At 38.7% G+C, this 22,424-nt stretch overlaps 1 protein-coding gene across 1 annotated transcript in view; it reads left to right on the top strand.

Moving 5' to 3' along the window:
* Window positions 1-22,424, top strand: part of LOC117472257 (CD82 antigen-like) — a 29,197-nt gene that overhangs the window by 543 nt on the left and 6,230 nt on the right. Inside the window, exons 2-5 of the mRNA XM_034117433.1 lie at window positions 11,763-11,835; window positions 14,015-14,087; window positions 20,103-20,224; window positions 21,461-21,535. Coding sequence (XP_033973324.1) covers window positions 11,773-11,835; window positions 14,015-14,087; window positions 20,103-20,224; window positions 21,461-21,535 — 333 coding nt within the window. The 5' untranslated portion in view covers window positions 11,763-11,772. The remainder of the gene's footprint in view (window positions 1-11,762; window positions 11,836-14,014; window positions 14,088-20,102; window positions 20,225-21,460; window positions 21,536-22,424) is intronic.

Here is a 22,424-nt window from a genome sequence, read left to right as displayed (position 1 = left end):
CAAGGAGGCTCTTGTTGGAAAGCAAGCAAAACAAGTTATAAGATCACGTGAAAAAAATTGTCAGAACTTTACTAACTTTTTTAAAGCCCTTCAGGACAAGCATTAACTGTGCAGATAAAAACGTTTTGTTGTTGCATGTAATCTGGTGTAACAGAAACTGAAGTTAATCAATTTTTGGGACTTTGACCCACACTTTGTACCTTTTTAATTAAAGAGAAACACACACAGAAACAGAGCAGTTGAACAGATATCAGTTATTTGAAGCTGATCCAGGCAGTAATGTAAGATTTTAAGACGTAATTTGATTACAAGTTAAAAGGTTTTATTGATTTGAAGTGTCTTTTATTCCCATGGGAGTATAAAAGCCTTTCAATATGACACAAGTAAAAAGGCCTAGAGGAAAGTCTGAAAAACGTTTACATAATTTGAGGTAGCAGAAAGGGTTCTGGTTCCTGTTGTGGTAACTACTGATTGAAACCATCATGGGACACTCAAACTCTCTACGCTTTATTCAATAAAACTAAAAATACTGCCTTTAGTTAAAGAGAAACACACAGAAACATGCTTAAACAATTGAATGAAACGGAAGAACAGTGCAGAGAAAATAAAACTTGATTGCAGGGTTTTAGGCTGTTAACTGAAAAGCTAAAACGGAGGATTATGTGGATTATTTTGACATCTATGCAGTCAAAAAACAGTCATAAATGCCCAAAGTGACATCTTCAATTTGTTTACTTGGTTTGGTATTTTGTCTAATCAACAGTCCAAAATGAATAATAATAATGATAATGTAAGACCATCAGCAAGTTTTTCCAAACAGCCACCAAATTAAACGCCAAAATTAATCATTTTTATACTACCATTTTCTGATCTAATGTCCATATATGCAATAGAACACAATTTTTTTTTTTTTAATAGTTATAGCCTACTTTACAGTTTAAAAAAATGTATTTCTGTTTTTTGAAAAGGACTTAATGGAGGTTGCGGGATGTCCGGTTTTTGTCTCGATACTGTTTGCTTATCATTTACAAAGTGGTATTGTTTGTATCCCAGGAAGACTAGACTAAAATGCTCCCATTAGATAAGCTAGTTGGCATCAACTGATCGACAATTCGTTTTAGGCCTGAGCCGAACCCTGAGGCCAACCTGACTGACTCACGTCGGCACAATATTTAATCAATTTACAAAACATCCAGCTCTTCTTCTGCAGGGTGATTGTCTGCATTACAGATATGGATGTGGGTCAGTGTTGTGCATGGTGGCATCAGTCAATATTTCAGTTTTCTCCCTTCCCCTCTTGCACATCGGTGAATCTTGTCCTCAACTTGCGAGGCAGTAAATCAGTCCAGCTGCAGGTCGGGCTTCACTGCGGCGTGACCTTAATTACCTTTCCATACATGGGGAACAGAAGTCTTGTTGAAGTGCTTCTGCCGGAGTTCTATCAGACAAGAATGTTTTCACCCACAGGAACCAGTTAATCTGCATTCTGAGATATTTAACAAAACACCAAGTCTGTGTGTTTCAAGTGTAGAAAAACCTAATTCAGTTTGCTTCTCACAAAAAATAGTGCAGTCTGTCTGTTTGCCGGAGACTCACCCTTAGTGAGTCTATAACCTGTTTACCCTGTTTAGTGGAATAGCCCTGAGGGGTAATTATGGGTTTAATAAGGCTTGAGCCTTTCGAGCTGCTCACATTTCTCCTGCACAAAGAACAACATGCATGGTGGACTTGAGATGAAAGGCTGTAGCTGTCGGGGGCAATTTTCTTAACTTAGATCTTTTCCTGACAACGAAAATGTACTTTCTTCTGTCAAAGCCCAGCAATAGACCAACCAATGAATGTACCTACTTTTTAGGTATTGTGTTTGTATTTTCGCTTGAATATTGTCATTCTTTGTTGGTTAGCCAGTTTTTACTGGACTTTGATGGGAACATTTGATAAAATCTGAGAGACAATGTGTCTGTCTGTCAATCAGATTACGCAATGACACACATTTCATGAGCATTGTTGAAAGGGTGCAGTATCGGCCAAGGAAAAACCTATTACATTTTGGAGTTAATCCGAATAACGTGCATTATTTTTCACTCATAGAGATGGCCTTGGCAGAGGTTTGGACAGCAGAATTGTTGTGGTTTTTTCAAAGGAAATCTCACCACAATTACAGGTTCGAGCACCTTAACTGTGAATATTTGTGGGTTTTGTTGATTGTAAATGGAATATCTTTTTGGTTTTGGACTGTCGGTCTGACAAAACAAGTTATTTTACCGAAGCTAAGCAATGTGCCAGTCAAAAAGGAATGTATTCGTTAATAGGGATCCGTGTTTAGGTGAAAACGCTGATGAGATTGAGTATTAGTGGAAATTAGGTTTCTGTTTACATGCCTCACGTTGTGGGAGTGAGCGCCTGAGTTTGGCACTAAACAAGTATGAGATTTGAGTGACTCCATTTTCCCACACGCCCCCCACCTCTCCCTGCTGCAGCGTCGTCATGGAAACGTGCACAGCTTGCTCCTTTCAGTTGACGTCTGGGAGGCCTGAACTGGTTTTGCCACCACCGAGTGGTACAACACTGAATTAATTATGGTGGTGGGTGGGGTTAATTTACCACAGTCAGGCTGTACCTCGCTTTGTTTAGGTGACTCCCCCCTTTTTGTTCTTACTGTGTGTCCTCCATCGTCCTCACCCCACTAGAAGACAAGTTGTTGTCACTGCAGCAGTAAATGGAAGAAACCATCAGGATCGTCTCTTAAAAGCTATTCTATTCTCTGAAATTGTGTCAGTGGTGAAAGTAGTACTTGGGCCAGAAAGTAGCGAACCCACAATGTACAAATACTCCTTTACAATGATGTGAAAGCACTATTAGTACAGTATTATTGGCTAGATATAGCCTACTTATCGTATCAAATGTGTTGAACACTTGTGTCAAACACTTATTTAATGAAACCATGTGAGGAGTTAGGATGAGTATTTTCTCTTTGGTTGAAACATGAAACTGCTGGACATTCTGTGTGCCCACCAGCAGGGTTGGGAGGGTTACTTTCAACATGTTACTTAACAATTAACATTTTCACGTGGGGAAAAAAAGTATTCAGTAACCTTATCTGTATCAAAATATTAAACTGATATGTAATCTAATTACTTTCCATTACCTCTTTGGCCATGACCAGTTATGCACAGCTTCTTACATTTTAGACAAGGTGGAAGCAACCAGTAACGTCAGGAGACTAATGAAATAACCAAGATATTTTTATCTTTCAAATTTAAGTTACTTGTTATACTATAACTCAACAAGATTATGCACAATAAAAGACACTAAAATAATCATTTTGACTAGAAATTTTAATATTTAATTTACACTGTCTTCTCTTCCCACACCAATGTACATAATGTATTTAATATACTAGATTATCCATCTCAGTGCTTAAACAATAAGCGGTTTAATTTATTAATTAAAACATACATTTCTTATACAATCATTTTAGATTTCAAACTGACTGGACTAGAATATTGTGATGGACATGGTCCACTTTTGATGAATTCAACCAAAACATTATGTTAATATCTCTGTGCAGATTAAGCTATGTATTGAGCTATTCGTAATTTTACAGTGCATCCTTGTAGGATGTTTTTTTGTATTCACAAATATTATTTGATTGGCTTTAGTCACTTTCCACGAGGTGTTACACATCTTTACATCACCTAAAGTAAACTCGTGTCCGGTGTCTCCGAAAACAAAGTGTCACGGTGAGAAAAGGGCGTCTGTTAAACTGCTGCTGCTGTTTTATTGTAAAGCAGCCTCACGGTGCGTCGAGTTTCTCCTTTTGTTTCCAGAGAGGAAATTGTGTCTGAAAGCTGCCATTGTTGAGGCGTCCCGTCAGAGTGGGACTGTGAGAGCTGCGGTGTTAATAAAAGGGTGTGTAGGTGGGGTTTATTTCAGGTGGAGGGAGGAAGAGAAGGGGCGTCAGAATGATTCATCAAAGACAATGAATTCATCGTTTTAGTCATTTTCACGCCAAACACTCGATTTGGCTGTCGGTAGGATTAAAAAAAGCCATTTATTACCGATCTAAAGCTAACCCTTTAAAAAATGCAAATGTTCTCACATTTGTCGACCAAATTGATTCATTTGATAAAAATGTATTGATACTAAAAAATAAAAATGGTGATATTTGTATATATGTTAGAATACATCATGATGAGACCATTCCAGCTGCCTTCATCACATCTCTTATAGAAAAAACATTAATCATGACGGCATGGCAAATACCTTTCGTTCTCCTGCTCCAATAAGACGTTTGTACATATACACTTCCAAGCTGATCTAATTAATATATGTATTAATTACTGAATACACCATGATGGATGTCGCTTTTAGTGACTAATCCACAGATAATCACCTGTATTTTAGTGTCTTTCAGCTCCTTGTGCCGTTTATCTTGCTCAAACTTTTTTGCCAAGAACACATTTTCACTTTTACATTTGTTTGTTCAACATGTTACTAACTTAGCTTTAGTCGGTGAATGTTTGAACATTTAACATAACCAGACTAGCTGTTTCTTACTGCTTCCAGTTGTTATGCTAAGCTAACATAAGCTAACATCCTCCCGACTACAACTTCAAATGTATACAAGACCAATAGATAATACCATAAAACTGTTAACTGTGTTAATCTGCAAATGACGCCCCTCTTTTGCAAACTTTTGTTGGATTTTGGAGAAAATATACAGATGCAAATAGACAAAGTTAGTCGAACATCTGAAAATGCATTTTTTATGTTTTCTTACCACCAATGTGAAAAAAGACATGTTATTAAAGCTAAATATCCCAAAATCTCTTAATAGTTTTTGCCTTTAAAGTCTCGTCTTAACGCACAAACAAGAGTGGTATCGACAATTCCATCTGACTCCAAATACCAAAAAAGCAAACAGTTTCTAAAAAAAGGCCAGTAGTTTGATAAACACTGACTGCTTCTGTGTGAGGAACCAATTGACCGATATTAAACCGTGAATAATAAGCACAAAAAAGTGTCAGATAAACGCCTCTTTTGTTTCTGCCGTCCTAATAAGAGATTTCAATTTCAGAAATTGTACAAATGGATTGTGTCAAAGAGAACAGTGAGGGAAGAGTGGCGACAAAAGAGTTTATTGTGGTGTTTGTTGTTGTTGCTGCAGCCCCACACTCCTCCTGCACATTTCTGCATGAGTCAAAGAGTGTGTAAGAGTCTTGGATGACATGTCTGACTGACGCCTTCAGCAACGTCTCTGTCAGAAGAACAACATGTTGTAATGAGGAGAAAGCGCCTTCTTTTTTGTCATTTATGTCAAATAAATGACAATGTTGGTAGAATAAAACATTATTGCCAAAGTTCACTTGTAGCCTATACTTGCCTCGTCACACATTTTAATAGAGCTGCATCTAACAATTATTTGTATTATCCATTCGTTTTGCAATTATCTTCTTTATGTTTCTGATGTTTTTGTCTTTAAAAATAGTGCCTGCTCTAACTTCCAACAGCCTGGAATATTCTTTCAAACAGTCCAAACCCTATAAAATATACTTTTATATAATCCAACAACAGAGAAATGTAGCAAATCATCACATCATGAGCTTTGACATTAACATCAGGGACACACGTAGAACTAGAGAATCCAACTTGAAGAAACATTAACCAATATGATACTTTATTTTGTTGATAGACAGATATGGATCGATTAATACATTATTGTTTAAATTGCATTTTCAAGAGAAAGTTGTGATTATTTATTAATATTTGCCAGTTTTATTTTTCTGAACTGACAATACTTTGAATTTTGAACTGTTGATCAGGCAACAAGCACTTTATTTGTTAACTTGTACTAGTAAGGGATAATGTGCAACCGCTTATTACACGGCCACATACTAAATACACCAACCACCTGACTATCAATATTGAATAAAATGAGTTTGACTTAAAAATGATCCCGTTCCTGTTAGTTTTTACTTCTTGACTGTCTTCAGTTGATTTCTCTGTTGTCCAGTGCTCTGTCTTTTAACCTCTTTCCTTCTCTTGTTAACTTTTCTGTACTGAGGACAGTTTAGCCATCAGGAATCCAAAGTTTGCTGCTTTCCTCAAATATACTAGTGAATATTCAAAAAGTAATCCATTGTGTTTTCTAATGGAGAAAACCAATGTTTGTTGCCCTCCTTATCAATGGTTTTCCTTAGCGATGGTCATGTTATGCTTAGCAGTGGTGTGTTGTCCACTCGTAAATGTCCAAATTGGCCAATCAGAATTGGGTATTCGACCAAGCAGTGTAATAAATTATAAATAATTAATTTTTTTAAAGGAAGAGGAAAATACTAAAAGAACGGTGTACATATTTTTTATATTCAAAGCAGAACATTTTTTGATAGAGCATTCGTTGCCATTTCTCAGATTAATTTGCAGTGCACCTGTGTGAGTATTTTTCTTGTATTCACACATTTTTTGTAACCAAACAATAGCGTTGTCCGAGAGAGCGTGAAGTGAACGGCTGCCGTGGATTATAACGGGATTGTAAATAAAAAGATGTGAAGATATTTGCCAGGGAAAGACTTAAGAGGGATTATCTCCAACACTGGGAAGCTGAATCACTGCGCAACAGAAAGCGACTGATGTGAAAACACAGCTAAAAAGAAACTGAAAGTTGCTTTGTGTTTACTTCTGATTATCTCAGCTTGCTTTATGCAGCGGAAGTGCAGTTATACAGGAGGAATGTAACCGATGTTTTAGACACACCTCATTACAAAAGACAATGGTGGCTGGCTCATCTGCATTTTCTCACAAGTGTGTGTCAAACAGAAACCTGCTACACATATTGAAATTACGGGGGAAAACCATTGGTAGACAGAAATCTATATAGAATGCAAAATGGAAACAAGGATGGAAATGGAACATATTTAAGCCCATGAATTAAAACATCACATTTAAATAAAAGATTAAATGCGGCAGTGAACAGTAACTTAGTACATTTACAAGTACTGTACTTAGGTCTTTTACTGGTACCCCATAATTGTGCTTGAGTACTTCTTCCGCCTGCTGATATGAATGCTAGGTAAAGTACTGTATGTATTGAGGTGCATGTAGTGACTCATTTGTGAGTCACAGTCATAAGATACTTCTAGACACATTGTGAAAAATGTGGATCACAAATTGGCCCTCATACTTTCTTTCTTGATGTAATCCATTTTTTTATTTATCTATATGGTATAATGTAATGTCGGCTGGAAACTGGAGAACTAAAAAGTTGGCATTGAAATGTAATATTGTATTTAAATCGCTCTGCACTGCGTAAGGTGCTGAAATGAAAATTAGAATAAGGAAAACCTGTTATTTTCTTTGGTTTATGTTCCTCGTTGAGTGTTGTGGCTCATTCAGAGCCAGTGAGCGGTGTATTGTTGTGCCTGGTACAACCAGAGGCTATAGGACGCGGAGGAGGAACATTAAAAATGAAGGAGGGACAAACTGTGAAAAAGTGTTTGTTTATTACAACTCAGAATGAAACCAAAGTGTAAATGAAGAGAAAAGAAGAAGCAGCTGTAAATATGAAGACTGTTTAGAACAGACTGGGCTTTTTATGGATGTTAAGGTCCAATGGATACTTTGGTTGTTTGGAAACTTCCAACATCTAGGTGTAATGACCCCAGTTTTAAGCATAGTCTACCAAAAAGGGGAAAGAGACTCATCAAATCTATGCAGTCACAAGTTGTATTTGTTTATCGTTAAATGTTGGTTTGCCATCTACCAATTGACACTGAGAAGGACAAGAAGCATGTACATTTACTACATGTTATATACTTCCTTTTTAAAATATAGTAAAGTATCTTATCCTAACCATAGCCCCATACTGTAAACCATGAGAATTATGTTTTTATCCGTTATTGGTATTGGCTAATAAATCAATGTTTGCCATGAACAAGGACACTATAATTTAAAATGTTAACATACTACGTATATGTTATTTATGTAAATCTCAGAAATATCTCTAGGTTAAGGAAAGACGCCAGTTCTTTTGGGCACTATCGGTAAGAAAAGCTCAGTCTCGCTCTTGTGGTGACGTAGATTCTCTCATTATGCCAACTGTCTCTGTGCGTGTTGGCGATGTTGACCTCTGTGTTGTGACGGGATGTTTAATGTTGTCAGACAACCCAGTTTATAAATCTATAGAAACTGGGTCAAAACTTCTGAGGGCTCAGATCAGATTGCAGAGCTTCTGTATGTGTCCAATAATCATTTTTAATAACATTTTATGACTTTGTCTCAGTTCATGGCATTCAGTGCCTTCGTAATGTGCTCCAGATTGTGTTGAAAACTTTCTGTGGAAATAATTAGGATGGCATGTTTTCTATTTTTGTTCTTCTACTTGTTGCACATTTTTGCACAGATGTGTAAAAGCAGCTGCTGTGAATAGTTTCCTCCCTATGGTTTTATTTAAAACGCATTTGAAAAAATGTGCCATAATCAACAACTTTGAGGCTGATACATTAATTGAACCATTGTGTACTTTCCTGAAGCAGACATGTTTTTATTCACTCAGCAGCTGCAGTACAAAGAGGCTCTGCGTGGCACTACTACATTTTAAGTAAGCCTTTGTTTCTGGATCTTTTTTTCCTACCAGAAGTGCATAAATGCATTTTTCATGTTCACAAGATCCAGTCCAACAATTATAACTCTGTAGAAGCCTTAATATCATGTTATCATTTAAAAAGCTAACTGGTGATATCTTATATTTTCTTCTGTCAACAAATCCCATGGAAAGACAAAAACCAACAATGATGATAGTAGCTATGTGTACCACTGCAGCTGGAGAGCTAACAGCTAACACATTAGCCAGCCAGGAAAATGCTAGTGCTATTAATTCACAGTAGTCAAGTTTTTTTTAACAGTTACTAACCTGTTAACTCCTCCTGATATGATAGCCATTCCATAAAGTGATTTATATTTGGCTCGAAGTGTGGTGCAGTAGCAGCTACTCGCTTGGCTAGTTGGTAAAGGACTATGGTATGCTAACTGCGTACATGCTAGCAATTCAAATAGCTTTATTGGCATGACCATAATGACATACAGTATTGCCATTGCAGGCACTATTTTAGAAGTGGACTTAGTGGGAATTTTTATTGAAGGAGAGAAATATGTATCTTGCTAACTCTTGATCAGCAAGCACATAAGACGTTAGCGTAGCTCTGTCGCTAAATGGACAAAACTAATAAATTACGTGTTTTTATCTTCTGACACAAAACTCTGGAGGTTAAAGGACAGTTGACGGTGACACACAGCTACAACCTCTATATTACTGTACCTTTTACTTTGAGCAAAAAGTAAATCCCTCATACATCCTCTTGCAATTGTAAATGTTCTGTATGCAAATGTTCTTCGTAGCACAATTACCAGCTGTTTCAGGAAAAAAACTGAGCCTTTAAAAAAAAATGTAACTATATGTTTTCAGCTGAGAGTCACGGACACAAAGTCAGGACGTTTTGAGAGACTGACTTACACGTTGTTGTTTTGGTCTTGTTTTGAAGAGTTTTCTTATCAAAACTAAAAATATGGACTATACCAATCGTTATCCTTTTACTTCTTTCAGGTCTCTTTTTATTTTAATTCCTGTATTGTAAAGAAATGTACCAAAAGTCTAAGCCTAAACTTAAATGAAGAGTCTTATGTATCAGAGGGCGACCTGGTCTTTGTTAAGACTTCAGCCTGCTCTCTTTAAAGTCTATAATACCTTCCATCTGGCTTTGCTGAAACCGCCAAAATCTCGTTCCCATTGCATATTCTCTTTCCTCTGTCATCCCTGCAGGTGCCCCCCTGCACCCCCACCCCTCCGCACCCCCACCCCCCAACCCACTAAACTGGCACAGGCAACCATGTAACAGTAACCCATTTACAGTGAAGGGAATATGGGTTGGACACACAAGCGCTGAGCTCACGCTATGTGGCTTCACTGCCAGGAGGAAACATCGAACCGGGCCGCCGTATTTCACCCAGATTTTCATAGATTTATTGGACAGTAAGAGGCCATTACTGTATGGAGGGGGCGCTGCGGGGAGGTGAAGAGAAGATGGAAAACCATTCAGAGAGAGAGTTGCTGCGTTCATGTTAGGCTAGATTTTCTGTAAATATGAAAAACCACATGAAAGGAGAAAGGTCATTAACATTTTTCTGGTGTTGAATACGAGTTGGATGCACTTTTTGCTCTTTCCAATCTGTACTAGTTGGACTGAACTTGAACTGTTAACGTTAAAAAAAGTTAAACTCTTATTCTACTTGTGATTTGAGACCAGGTGAAGGCGGGTGAGAAAGAAAGAAAGAATATTACTGCACTTGAAAATCAGCTAATTAGGCTAAATTGAAACGCATCATTTCGTTTTTTAGTTGCTCCCAATGAACTTACAAGTTAGAAATTGGAAGAAGATGCCAAGAGACCACTTTATAAATGTGTGTGGATGGGTGATATTTTATGTTTTTTGGCTTTGATTAAAATGTTACTTTTGTCTATTTATGTTATAAATTTAGGAATAATTCAAGTTGAATTTTGAAAAACCTTACCTGCTGTAATTGTAAAGCCACCACATTACTCCACATTACAGTACTGTAGATATACTGATTTCATCTTTAGACATGTAAGGATCTGGAGCTGAGGAACAGACAGGGCTGGAGATCCAGAGCGAGCAGGTCACAGATGGTATGACCTCTCCGCTCACAGATTGAGGTTGTGATTGCGCTGGTTGTTTTTGCGGGTGTAATCCTGGAGGATTTGAGCCCCCCAGTTCCTGATCATGATCAGCCGGACCAGCTTAGCCTCCGAGGTCTGTTCTTCTATAGCATCTGTCACCACTTGTTCACATCACGCTCTTCTCCACAGCAGATCTGCAAACACAATCCTGCTCTGCTCTCATACAGAATAACTTCACTTGCACTCTGTTTATGGAAATTATTGTTACATTTTGTACAGTACATTGGACTGTTGGACACATTTTTCAATGACTTTATTAACGATATAATACATTCATCTAATCATGAAAATAATAAGTTGGATAGTTTTGTCAAACCAATAACCCATCACCCAAACCGTTGCGTAGATCAGAAACATTTAGCAAGAATATTTTACTTGACAAAGGACCTAAATCATTATGAAATGTCAGAAATATTTGTTGTAATATTGAGAACATGTCAATCACCAATTGATAGAGTATAAAATGATACACAGATATTACCTGTCAACCAGAAAATGCTGTCAATTAAGGATGATTCCAAGCCCCATATGCCTTCTCTGTAACCAAAAGACTATTGGCATATATGTACACATGGTTTATGAATGTACTGCAGTAAGAACGCCCGTGGCGTGGCAGCGTTGAAGATGACGTCACGGCTCCGCCTACACTATAGTTACTGCGCCAGCTACTAAACTGTAATGGAAACGCAGCATAAAGTGAGCCAGTCCTAACTAGGCCTAACTATACCGTACTAAGCCGAGCGAGGCCCTGCAATGGAAATGCGCCATAAGAAGGCAGAGCAAATCCAGCCTTGGTCCTCTGAGAAATGAAAAGAAAAAATATCTCCAAGTTTTAATTAATTGGGTAGTTAATTAACAAATAATTGCTTAAGAAAATTAACGATATTTGCAATCTCAATTCGCAATCAAATGATATTGAGAAACTGAAAAAACGCTGTCTGAGAGACCTGTGAGTTTAAACATTCTATTGGTATGTATAATGAATATTGTGACTTTCTTATGTTTCCAGATCCAGAATCATGGGGAAAGGCTGCCTGACAGTGACCAAGTACTTCCTGTTCCTCTTCAACCTCATCTTTTTTGTGAGTATATTACTCTCAAATTATAGTAATGTGCCATTAAATAAGAAACGCTGGTAAACATGTGATTCACTCAAAAATCTAAATGTTTTTTTGTTTAATATTTGTTAAACATTAACACCATCAAGGTTATCTTCTGGCTATTAAGGCGAGACACGGCAGGCAAAAATATCGTTTTTCATGCACTGGTCAATTTTGAGATGTTGTGCTATTTTGATTCCATAACATGTTTTCTTTCAGGCTTTTGGAAGGAAAATGTACAAAATACACATTTAGATGTTTATTTTTACCATAGTTTGTCTATTTGCGTCTGTAGATTTCTCCTAAATTCACCAAAAGTTAGCATTCTAACGTAACATAATAGTACCGCGACCGCTGTTTGCACCATGTAATCAGAGGCATCGTTGGAAAGCTCCGTCTCTCCTGCACAATCTCATCGGAGGAACACGAGTATAGGAGTCGAGGAGGGGAAATTAGTGAAATGAGAAAGGCCCTAGGTATCATTCGTGCTTCTATTGGCTAGCGCTCCAACACATTGTACGTGATTGGCTAAGGGGCCGGACGTCTCTAAGCAGTTGACAAATCACAACAGAGCCGGCCAGCTAACCAGAGCAATCTGGGCTCTGGTTTCTTTTTCATGAGGAAAATAAAGCACTTTGAAAAATTGAAGCCTGTAAACATGTCCACAGTAGAGGCACACGATAGAAATATGAACCTGAAAATGATTAGTTTGTTAGAGAGTGTCCTCTCTAACACAATCTGGGGTAGAATTTGATGAAAATACTGGCGTTTAAAGAGCAGGACAGAGCAGCTGACTGAAAACAAATAAAAAGGGACTATTGGGAAAAATTGTATAAAAGTACATGTAGTCATGTTGCTTGCTACAGTTCTCGACAAGAGTTTTTGAACAGCTTGAAAAGACGTCAGCCACTCTTTCTCTGACTGAGTATTAATTGCAGTGTCCACAGTAACCACGGTAATACTCACTTTCTTGTTTCCTCTCCTTCTGTGGAAATGAAATCTTAGCAACAGATAAACACTGTGTGTGTGTTTTGTATTTCTCGGTATTGAGAACATTACCATCCGCTGTGCTTTCCTGCAAAGTACATTCAGTTCCTGCTTAGAAACGTGATGTCATTAAGTTACATTGCTGTTTGGTTTCCCCCAATAATGTATATTTAAACTCACTTGCAGTATGTCCTGCCAGTACACCACATGAAGGTACAGAACATGGCTGTAGTTAATACTGACGTCATGATCTCAATATGTTCTTCGTTTTAATTCAGCAAATGGATATATTGCATTTTTTTTAGTGGTCTTTTTTTCTTAACTGTATAAAAGAAAATGCAAGCACCTAAAGGACCTCGATCTTGAATAGCATTCCAACATATTCTAGGTGAAAGGCCAAGGGGCAGTAACCTCTCTAAGCGGTTGACCAATCACAACAGAGCTGGCCAGCTAACCAATCAGAGCAATCTGGGCTCTGGTTTCAGACAGAGGGTGAGAAGAGGTGCTGCAGCACAAATAAAGAGCTTTTTGAACATTTAAAGCATGTAAACATGTCACGGTAGAGGCACTAAATACAAATGGGAACCTGAACATTAGCATGATAGAGCCCCTTTAAAATCATATGCAAGTACCATATTTTTGACTTTGCCATTCAGAGTAAACTTAGTTTTTTCTTGTCCCTCTGTACTTTTTAAAATGTTAATCTCTTAAAAGCCTCTGAAAGACAAACCAACAGGAGGCTTTTATTTTGAACCATGTATTAATGGTTAATGTTGATTAATGTCCCTTTTGATATTATTCAATAAAAACAGATCTACACCAAAAGGTTTTGACTTATTTGGTGTTATTTGGTCAGAAGATCAACTTTTAGTTTGGCAGCAAGGTAGCCACAGTGAGATGTTAGATGAAGAGAAACACATTTGAAGGTGACAAATACAGTGATCATGGTTCAGCATTCCTGCAAAAATCTGAAAGAAGAAACTCTGATACACCAGAACAAATATAGCTCACCAGTATAAAAAACTGTGAATTGCACTTAATCTGTTACTGTTGAAATGTGCTCGTTTGCAGCATGTCTGAAGCATTGTTTATGGCTGACCTGTGTGTGTGTGTGTGTGTGTGTGTGTGTGTGTGTGTGTGTGTGTGTGCGTGTGTGTGTGTGCTTGTTCTCCAGCTGTGTGGGGTCGTCATCATGGGCTTCGGGCTGTGGCTCCTGCTGGACAATCAGAGCTTCATCGTCGTCCTGAGTGAGTTCCTCCTTCATTCTCCTGATGATGATCTACCACGTTTACTTCGTGTGACGTGACTCTTTTTTTTTTTGCACGTTTGTTCAAGTTATCGCTGCAGTTATTGTCTGTTCTTGGGAGTTGGGATAGGATAAATTATATCTCAGCGGTTAGAGCTGGCGGCTCAGTATCAGCTGAGGCAATAGCAGGTTTTAATCCAACCAGTGGTGCCTTTTACACGTGTCTTCCCCTCTATCTACCCCTTTCAACTGTCACTCTCTTAAAAGGGCAAATCAGGCCCTATAATTGTGAGACAGAAGGGAAACAGGCGGGAGTTGTTGAAAACTTCACCTGTTATTAGTGTGAACTGTTGAACTATGACGTCTAGACAAACCTTTAATACTGCACAGCACTATAACCTGTGTACAGCACTGTAATGTATACAAAGGATTTTGAAAAGCCTTTGCCTAGAGATGCGTCAGACGGATCCTTTAGAAGCAGTCGTTTTTGGAAACTTAATCCTCAAATAGTTTTGAAAGTTGTACTTTGAAATAAAGTTGTAACATGTACAAGTAAAATTGTATACAACAACTCCAACAACAATCTGAGACCTAGGACGGAAAACGGAAAGTAAAAATCATAAAAGGCTTCTCCATGAATTTTTATCTAAATCTGGTATCGTATCATTTGGATGATTTGGGATTTAAAGACACAGGGTCACATTTGAACATGTTTCCAGTTGTGTAATATTTAATATCGCAATAACTTCTTATTAAAGATGTTTCATCTTATAGAATTTCTACACAATAAGAATTGTCAGAATGATGGATATTTATAAAAGTTTCAGGACTCTTTAAAAGACAATTTATATGTTTCCCTTTTCTAACAGTCCTCCACACAGCACTTCGACAGAAGCGATACGTTTGTGTCGCTTTTAGACCGAATAACTTTCCACACAGACAACATCCATCTGTTGGAGGCTAACCAAAACTTCTCCTCTTCCACTGTCCAGCCTATGCATCGATCTATATTGCTGTTTTTCATGCAGTTATCCCTTCTGACTTGGTCTCCAAAGAGGCCAACATGTGTAGGTGTCCCCATAAAGTTGGGGTCTCTGTGTGTTCACTGGTGTGTTGAGGCTGTTGAGTTAAAAACAAGTGTCCAGCAGATTTCCTCCACGTTTGTCTGTCTGCTTCTCTGGACTGTGTTTAAAAAAAGAAATTCCTTCAAGCCACAAATCTTTCCCTCTGTCTTGGTCCTCCTCCGTATCCTCTCCTCGTGGCTTCAATTACTCTCCTGTTACTGAGTGTTCAAAGACATCTGACATAAAGAGCTCATTTGACATTTAGGGAACACACTTATTCATTTGCTTAATAAAAATAATATAGTGAGCTTTAGACGGGTTTGTGTATTTAGATTCTTTACTTAATTTAAAGTACTTAAAGGGTGCCTATTATGCTTTTTCGGGTTTTCCCTTTCCTGTATTGTGTTATCTAGGTTTTTGTGAATGTAAATGGTGTGCAAAGGCTTAAATCCCAGCGTTCCTCCCTTTTACTATTAATTAATGAATATTTCTCCATTAATCACTAGATTGTTTGTTTTTGAAAATATTTAAGTACATATACAATTACATAGGAAGTCATGTTTTCTGAGATAAGTGATAAAAAGGAGTTATCTGAATTCAGGAGCAATTCAGTATAACTTGAAAATGTCATATCATTGTTTATTATATCCTAGGATTATTATTACTCATTGATTCATATGAAAGGATTGAACTGTTGTAGTTCGTTAAGAAGAGGCTTATACAAATGTTACCTACTTTTTTTCAATATGGATTAGTTTTCTGATTGATTGATTTATTTTTTTTTTAAAGTCACAGGAATTACCCTAACATTAATACTAATGCACTACAACGGTTTTGACTATTAAGAAAATCAGCCAATTTGAGAAGCTTTATCAATACAGTGTTTTCTGTAGGAAAAATTACTAAACCATTATCAAATAATACTTCGTACTGATTTTATAAACTTCATGTTTTTTTTGTGTTTAAAAATCTAACTTTAAGTAACTACAACTTTAAGATGACTATAGTGAATCAAGAGGAAACGTATTCTCTCCCCATCAACTTGCATAGAATGGAAATACAAATAAGTACAAATGTCAAAATTATACTTTAGTACAGTACTTGAGTAAATGTATATGGTTACATTTAACAAACTAAAACCATTGTACACTGACTGTGTCCTTAACTCCAAAAAATGTTGAACTATTCCGTTAATTCTAAACTCTGCAAACAGTAACAGTGAGAAAGAGACGACCAGTGTGAGCAAAACAGAAAGTCTCAGACACCACTGAAGAAGTGTCGATGCAGAAATATAGAGACAGACATTGAGCAATTGTCAGAGAGAGACTGTGTGTGTGTGTAGTGTGTGTGTGTGTGTGTGCATGCGTGCGCTTTCAGAACAAGCCAGCGCCACTGAGGACATTTGTCTCCCGTCCTCGTGGGCTCTCTGCAGGTGTCGTCCCCTCAGACACTGGGCTCTTTCTGCTCCGTCCAGCATCAGCATGCATCACATCAGCCCAGTGCGCTCACCGCCTTACTCAACACACACACACACACACACACACACACACACACACACACACACACACACACACACACACACACACACACACACACACACACACACACACACACACACACACACACACACACACACACACACACACACACACACTACGGTCAGTCAAATAGTCCAGGCATTTTATCGGGGTTGTGGTCATACGACACTAACCATCAGAGCACATGGATAAAGTACAGTGCACAGTTTAGCTTTGTGTTCACACATAAACGAGGAGTATTGATGCTCGATGAAACATTTTCTAAGAGCGGCGTCACTGCTCATCACAAGTGAATCAATGCTCAGCCTGGTGCTGCTGGAACCAGCTGATCGTACAAAGACAGCGCTGAGTCACAACCACACATCATTCCTGCCTCAACACGTTTGAAATTATCCAGTTTGATGGGATAGAACACGTTGTAAACATTACTTCATGTGGAGCAGGGAGACCTCGAGGAACACTTGTGACTGAAGCCATTCCATTATTGGTTGAAATGTAATAAAGTATTAAGTTAAGTAGTAACTTAAGAGTGTTTCGATTTTGTATCGCTTTGTACTTCTAATCCACTACATTTCAGAGGGAATTAATATGATATATTATTATACTTTTTACGTGAGGATTTCATTAAAACATTCAGTAAGAGGACGTTTTATGCTCATTTTCAGGTTCATATTTGTATGTTGTGCCTCGACTGTGACATGTTTACATTAATGTTCAAAAAGCTCTTTATTTTTCTCATACTACCTGTGTTGCAACACCTCTTTTCACCCTCTGTCTGAAACCAGAGCCCAGTCTGCTCTGATTGGTCAACTGCGTTACATGCACAAAAACCTATATAACACACTAGAGGAAAGGGAAAACTCCAAAAACCATAGTAGTTTTTTTATTTATTTGAGATATAGTAGATTCGAAGTATAAATTAGCAGAAAATGGAAATAATCAAAGTAAATCAAGTAAAATATAATATTTAAGTACAGTACTCCAGGAAATTTCTTTTGGTATACTGTGACAAATATAAAGTATTTATTTTATATTGAATTGTTTAAACAGTCTTTGAGAAAGAATGGGCTTCTTAATTAATCGTCATTTTAGGCAGGAAATCTTAAAAGGGACTGCTTCAGTTTGGTAAGAATTCGCTGAAAACGGCATCAACATGAGTATTTGTAAATGTTGACTCAGCATTTTGTAGGCTATAGAACTGCACAGGTAGTCTATCCATAGGGACCCTAAACACATGAACCTGTCTGTAAGAGCATATAACACACACACAGGTTTAATTGACTGCCCCCCCCCTCTCCCTGTAGCCTAATTTTCCATCATAAACTTCCCTCTTTTCTCGTTGGCTTGCGTTGGAGCAGCATGCCCTGGTTCACTGATCCCCCGGGGGTATCCCATGATGGCTTGAGGCCACAAGGACCCAGCAAGGAGGAGGGGGGCTTGTCTTTAAAACGGCTCATTGGCAGACTTCTACACGCTTCTTGTTCACAACCTTTTTGAGTGACAATACGTTCTCCACTGCAGTAGCAGATTCTGTATTTCTGTTATGAATCATTTGAAACTGGCTCTGTTTTTGATGAGTTATGCTCCATCAATAAAGGGTGCTCATCAAATTGCGACCCAGGGTTTTGGAGTGTAGCTGAATTCTTATTTGAGCTCCCTGCGTTTCTTTGGGCCCTGGTAACTTGTTATAAATGGAGCGCTGCAGACGAACGCTTTTCATTTCCTTTGTTTTTGATCATCACACATGTTGCTGTATGGAAGTGCTCGTCTGAAATCTACAAACTTGCAGAAATGAACCAGAGACTTGTGTATTGGGTCGAAATCATGTTGTCAAACATGACACAGCCGCTGATCTTGTTTTATAGCTAATATAGCGGTGCAGGGATGACGTATTTACCCGGAAATAAGCTGCGCATGGGTTCCCTCAACAAAAAAGCAATGGGATTTCTCCATAGGATTTTGGAAAATAGCTCGAAATAAGGTCTGTGTAAAACGAACCTGTTAGATAAATGCACGTATTGTTCAGCCGGATAATATCCACATGTCTACCCTACTTTTATAATTTTCTAATCATAAATCTAATCGCCAGAAGCAAAATGCTAACGTTATGCTATAAACGAACTACAGCAGAGTCGCACGACTTCAACGTCACGCCAACTTAAGATCGATATTCAAAAATACAGATTTAAAATTGTACAAGTTGAAGCTTTTGTTTGAACAGTTTGCAGGAGGCAGGTACTTGCTTTCAAGCAGAACAGGGCAAACTAACTTAGCAGGAGTGTTTACGTGTTTGGCGTAATGACGTACAACGTCCTCGACAACTTCTGTAGTCCTATTCAGCCACTTGTTAACAACAATCGTTTTTCAGACACGTCAACTCTTGTATGTATTTAATGTCGTAGAACAAAACGTGATTTGTCTCTTAAATTTGTGTCAACCACAGACCTTATTTCCAGCTATTTTCCAAAATCCTATGGAGAAATCCCATTGACTCTGAGACGAGGGAACCGGTAGTGGTAAAATGCTAACTCCCTTCCGGGTCTTAGGACTCGTCACTGCACCACTCTATTGGGTTGATGTCACATCTAGTCAATGTTTCTGATTGTGTTGTAGACTCCTATATAATTGAAAAATTCATTTTAAAGACCGTCAAATGAGATGACATTAATTCAAACCTCATAAGTATTTTGCTGTCAAACTCTGTATATATTTAAAGCACTTTTTGCCATACTTTGTATCACGGTGCTTCCCAATCCCCATTTTGAAGTTGCATGTAATTTGTCCCAGGTTGTTGACATGGAGTCTGTTTTTAGCTCTGAACTGAGCTCTTGGCAGACGTCTGGACTTAAACTCGATGACATGAACGAGTTGATTCCCACTTCTGGATCCTCTATGTGGGACTGTTGTGTAGACAGTGATGTGGCACACAGACGCCTTTGTTTGCCAATGCTGAAGTGCACACTCTTCAGAAAACACTCCTTTTTGTCCACACTCAACTGAGAGTTTTCCTCTTGTCAGTATTAGGGCTACAACTCACTGTTATTTTCATTGATGAGATTCTGGCAATTGCTTTCTTGATTTAATAGTCGTTGTATCAGAAACTACTGAAAAAAGAAAATTGTTAAATGTCCTATTGGTCGAGAAACATCTTACAGTTGCAGTAATCTATTCTGCTTCTTCTAATTTCAATTTTTTACTCATTTGTTTTACATCAGATTACAAATAGGCCTGAAATATACACAGGTACACATGAACAAACAGAGCCACGGGTCGCCCAATGGTTCGGTACCTAGTACCAGGAGGTGAACCGGCACCTCTCCACCTACCAAAATAACTCTGTACTTGATCCAACTGGGGCTTGAACCGGCAACCCTTCAGTTCCCAAACAATAACATATACCTTCTGTCCACGCAGGTAACTCCACATCTGTGAAGGCGGCCTGCTACATCCTGATTGGCGTTGGGGCCTTCTCCATGCTCATGGGCTTCCTCGGCTGCCTGGGGGCCATTTACGAGATCCGCTGTCTGCTCGGCCTGGTGAGTGACACTTCTACACATGTCTGAATGTATGTACGCTCTGATCATTTAAACATGATGAGTGAGGCCCAATCCCAAACCACTCCCTCGACCCTACCCCTCCGTGACGGAGTGAACTCCATCTGTAGCCACACTCGCAGCTGAATGAAGTTCCCTCCATTAAGGGTTAAGGGTATAAATACAGCGCACCGCATTGGGACGGCCTCCCCTCTCTCCGGCAGAAACAGGAAATGCCGTAACTGTATGTAACAACGGTTTCAAATCAGCATCTCTTAGACCAACAATTTAAATTAAGAACTCAAATAAAACTCCAAACATCTTTAATTGTGTTACTTTTTCTGTAAAGCTCTTTTAGTTTTAAACCTGATTTTTATAAGCTTCTTAGTTTTTGCAACAATCTGTAAATATACACAACTTTATAATAAAATGCACACATTTACCTTTTTCTTGACTAAACACAGGTAGCCTATGATCCGAAGTTAAAAAACATATGAGGTTATCATGAGGTTGTTAACATCGCAATTTATCAGTGGATGTTTGCTGGAACTACTTGTAAACAGCGTGTTTCCTGACGGACACACACAGCGTGACTCCGGTCAGGTAGAGACCGGTCTCCAGTCAGCACCGCTGCAGACTCGCTGTCTGAGGGCTTGATAACCCACTCCACACCGCTCGACACTCGTTGGTTTGGAACAGCACTTAATGTGGCGGACCCTCCGCGCAAACGGAGGGGTAGTGTGTAGGGGGCGGTTTGGGATTGGGCCTGAGACAGGCGATGTGCTAGTGGAAGATTTATTGTGTAAGTAGTTGGACTAACTTCTCCTAAAGGACCAAAAACAGCTCTCTGCCTAACTTCATGAGTTTTCAAGTATTCCAGCGGACTTTCAAAATAAAAGCCCCAGAAAGAATCTTAATCCTAACAGGAAGCTCAAGATGAGTTTTTATTCCAAATAAAAGCCTGAACAAGTATCTTAATCCTAACAGGAGGCTCATAGAGTACATAACTTTTTACCATGTATACAGCAAAGAATACAACTATTACAAAATGTAGTTACTGAGTTGCCAGGCTTCAATATGCATGCACACACACACCACTTTGAAGTTGGTACATTTATAGTTGGTTTGTTGCCAGTAAGATCTCTTTTTTTTTAAAGGTTTTACGGGGCTCCTACTGCGCCAACATGTTTTACCACTCAGATGTTTCACATGAGTTTACCATCTGCTGTCTCTCCGCAGTACTTCACCTGCCTCCTGCTGATCCTCATCGCTCAGGTAGCAGCCGGCGCCCTCATCTACTTCCAGAAGGAGACGGTGAGTGATGTCACTTCCTCTTCCTCTGTGCTAGATTTCATTGAGTGGTGCAGTGATGACGTATTTTTGAAGGCCAACCCTGAAGTTAGCATCCCAAGTGCTACCACGCCAAAATAGCAATTGCATTTTTCAAATGGATTTTAGAATTTTACAGAGAATTAGCTCAGTCTGATTCTCAAGACCCGAACCCGCCCCGCTACCCGCACATATTGCCAATTAGTTCCGCAAACCGACCCGACCCGTCGGCACAAGATCCGCAAACCGACCCGAACCCGCATATCCTATGAGCAGTGAAGACATGCAATTATTAACACACGCAGTTGCTTATTTGGCTCAAAAAGTGTGGGATGTTAATAATTTCATAATATGACCTGGTTATTTTCTCCATCTAGGATGACACCAAAAGCCTCCCAGTCGTTGGATTTCGCTCTTGAGGAAGAGTTATTGACAATGCTGTATTCTTCTTAAGAGAGCTTCGCCTTCACCTCAGCCATTTAGAATGTGGCGCGCTCAGCAGCAGATTGATGCGGTGCAGAGGTTATGATTATGCGCGGTCCCGCGCGGGAGAAGTCTGAGGATTTAAACATTAAATTAACTTATTTTAATATATGTATTATGCAACACCCGCGGGTACCCGACCCGATGCAGGACTCTGGCTCAGTGGCAAACGCATGATACTAAAACGCTTTGTGATTTCTGAAGTGTAAATGCAATCAGCAGAAGTAAAAATCTAACGTAACTGTTGCATGCCTTCATGTCACCACTGCTAAGCTAAAGGTGGCAAATGTTCGACGTGACGTTTAGTAATCTCTTTTAGTCTTAAAGTTTTGCACATTCACAAGTCGGGTATTTACTGACATACTTTATGTTGTACAACATAACGTGAAAA

This window comes from Trematomus bernacchii, unplaced genomic scaffold (assembly GCF_902827165.1).
Source record: "Trematomus bernacchii unplaced genomic scaffold, fTreBer1.1, whole genome shotgun sequence".
In the NCBI taxonomy this organism is placed as follows: Eukaryota; Metazoa; Chordata; class Actinopteri; order Perciformes; family Nototheniidae; genus Trematomus; species Trematomus bernacchii.
Note: the sequence above shows the minus strand (reverse complement) of the source record. Positions and strands in the feature narration are given on the sequence as shown.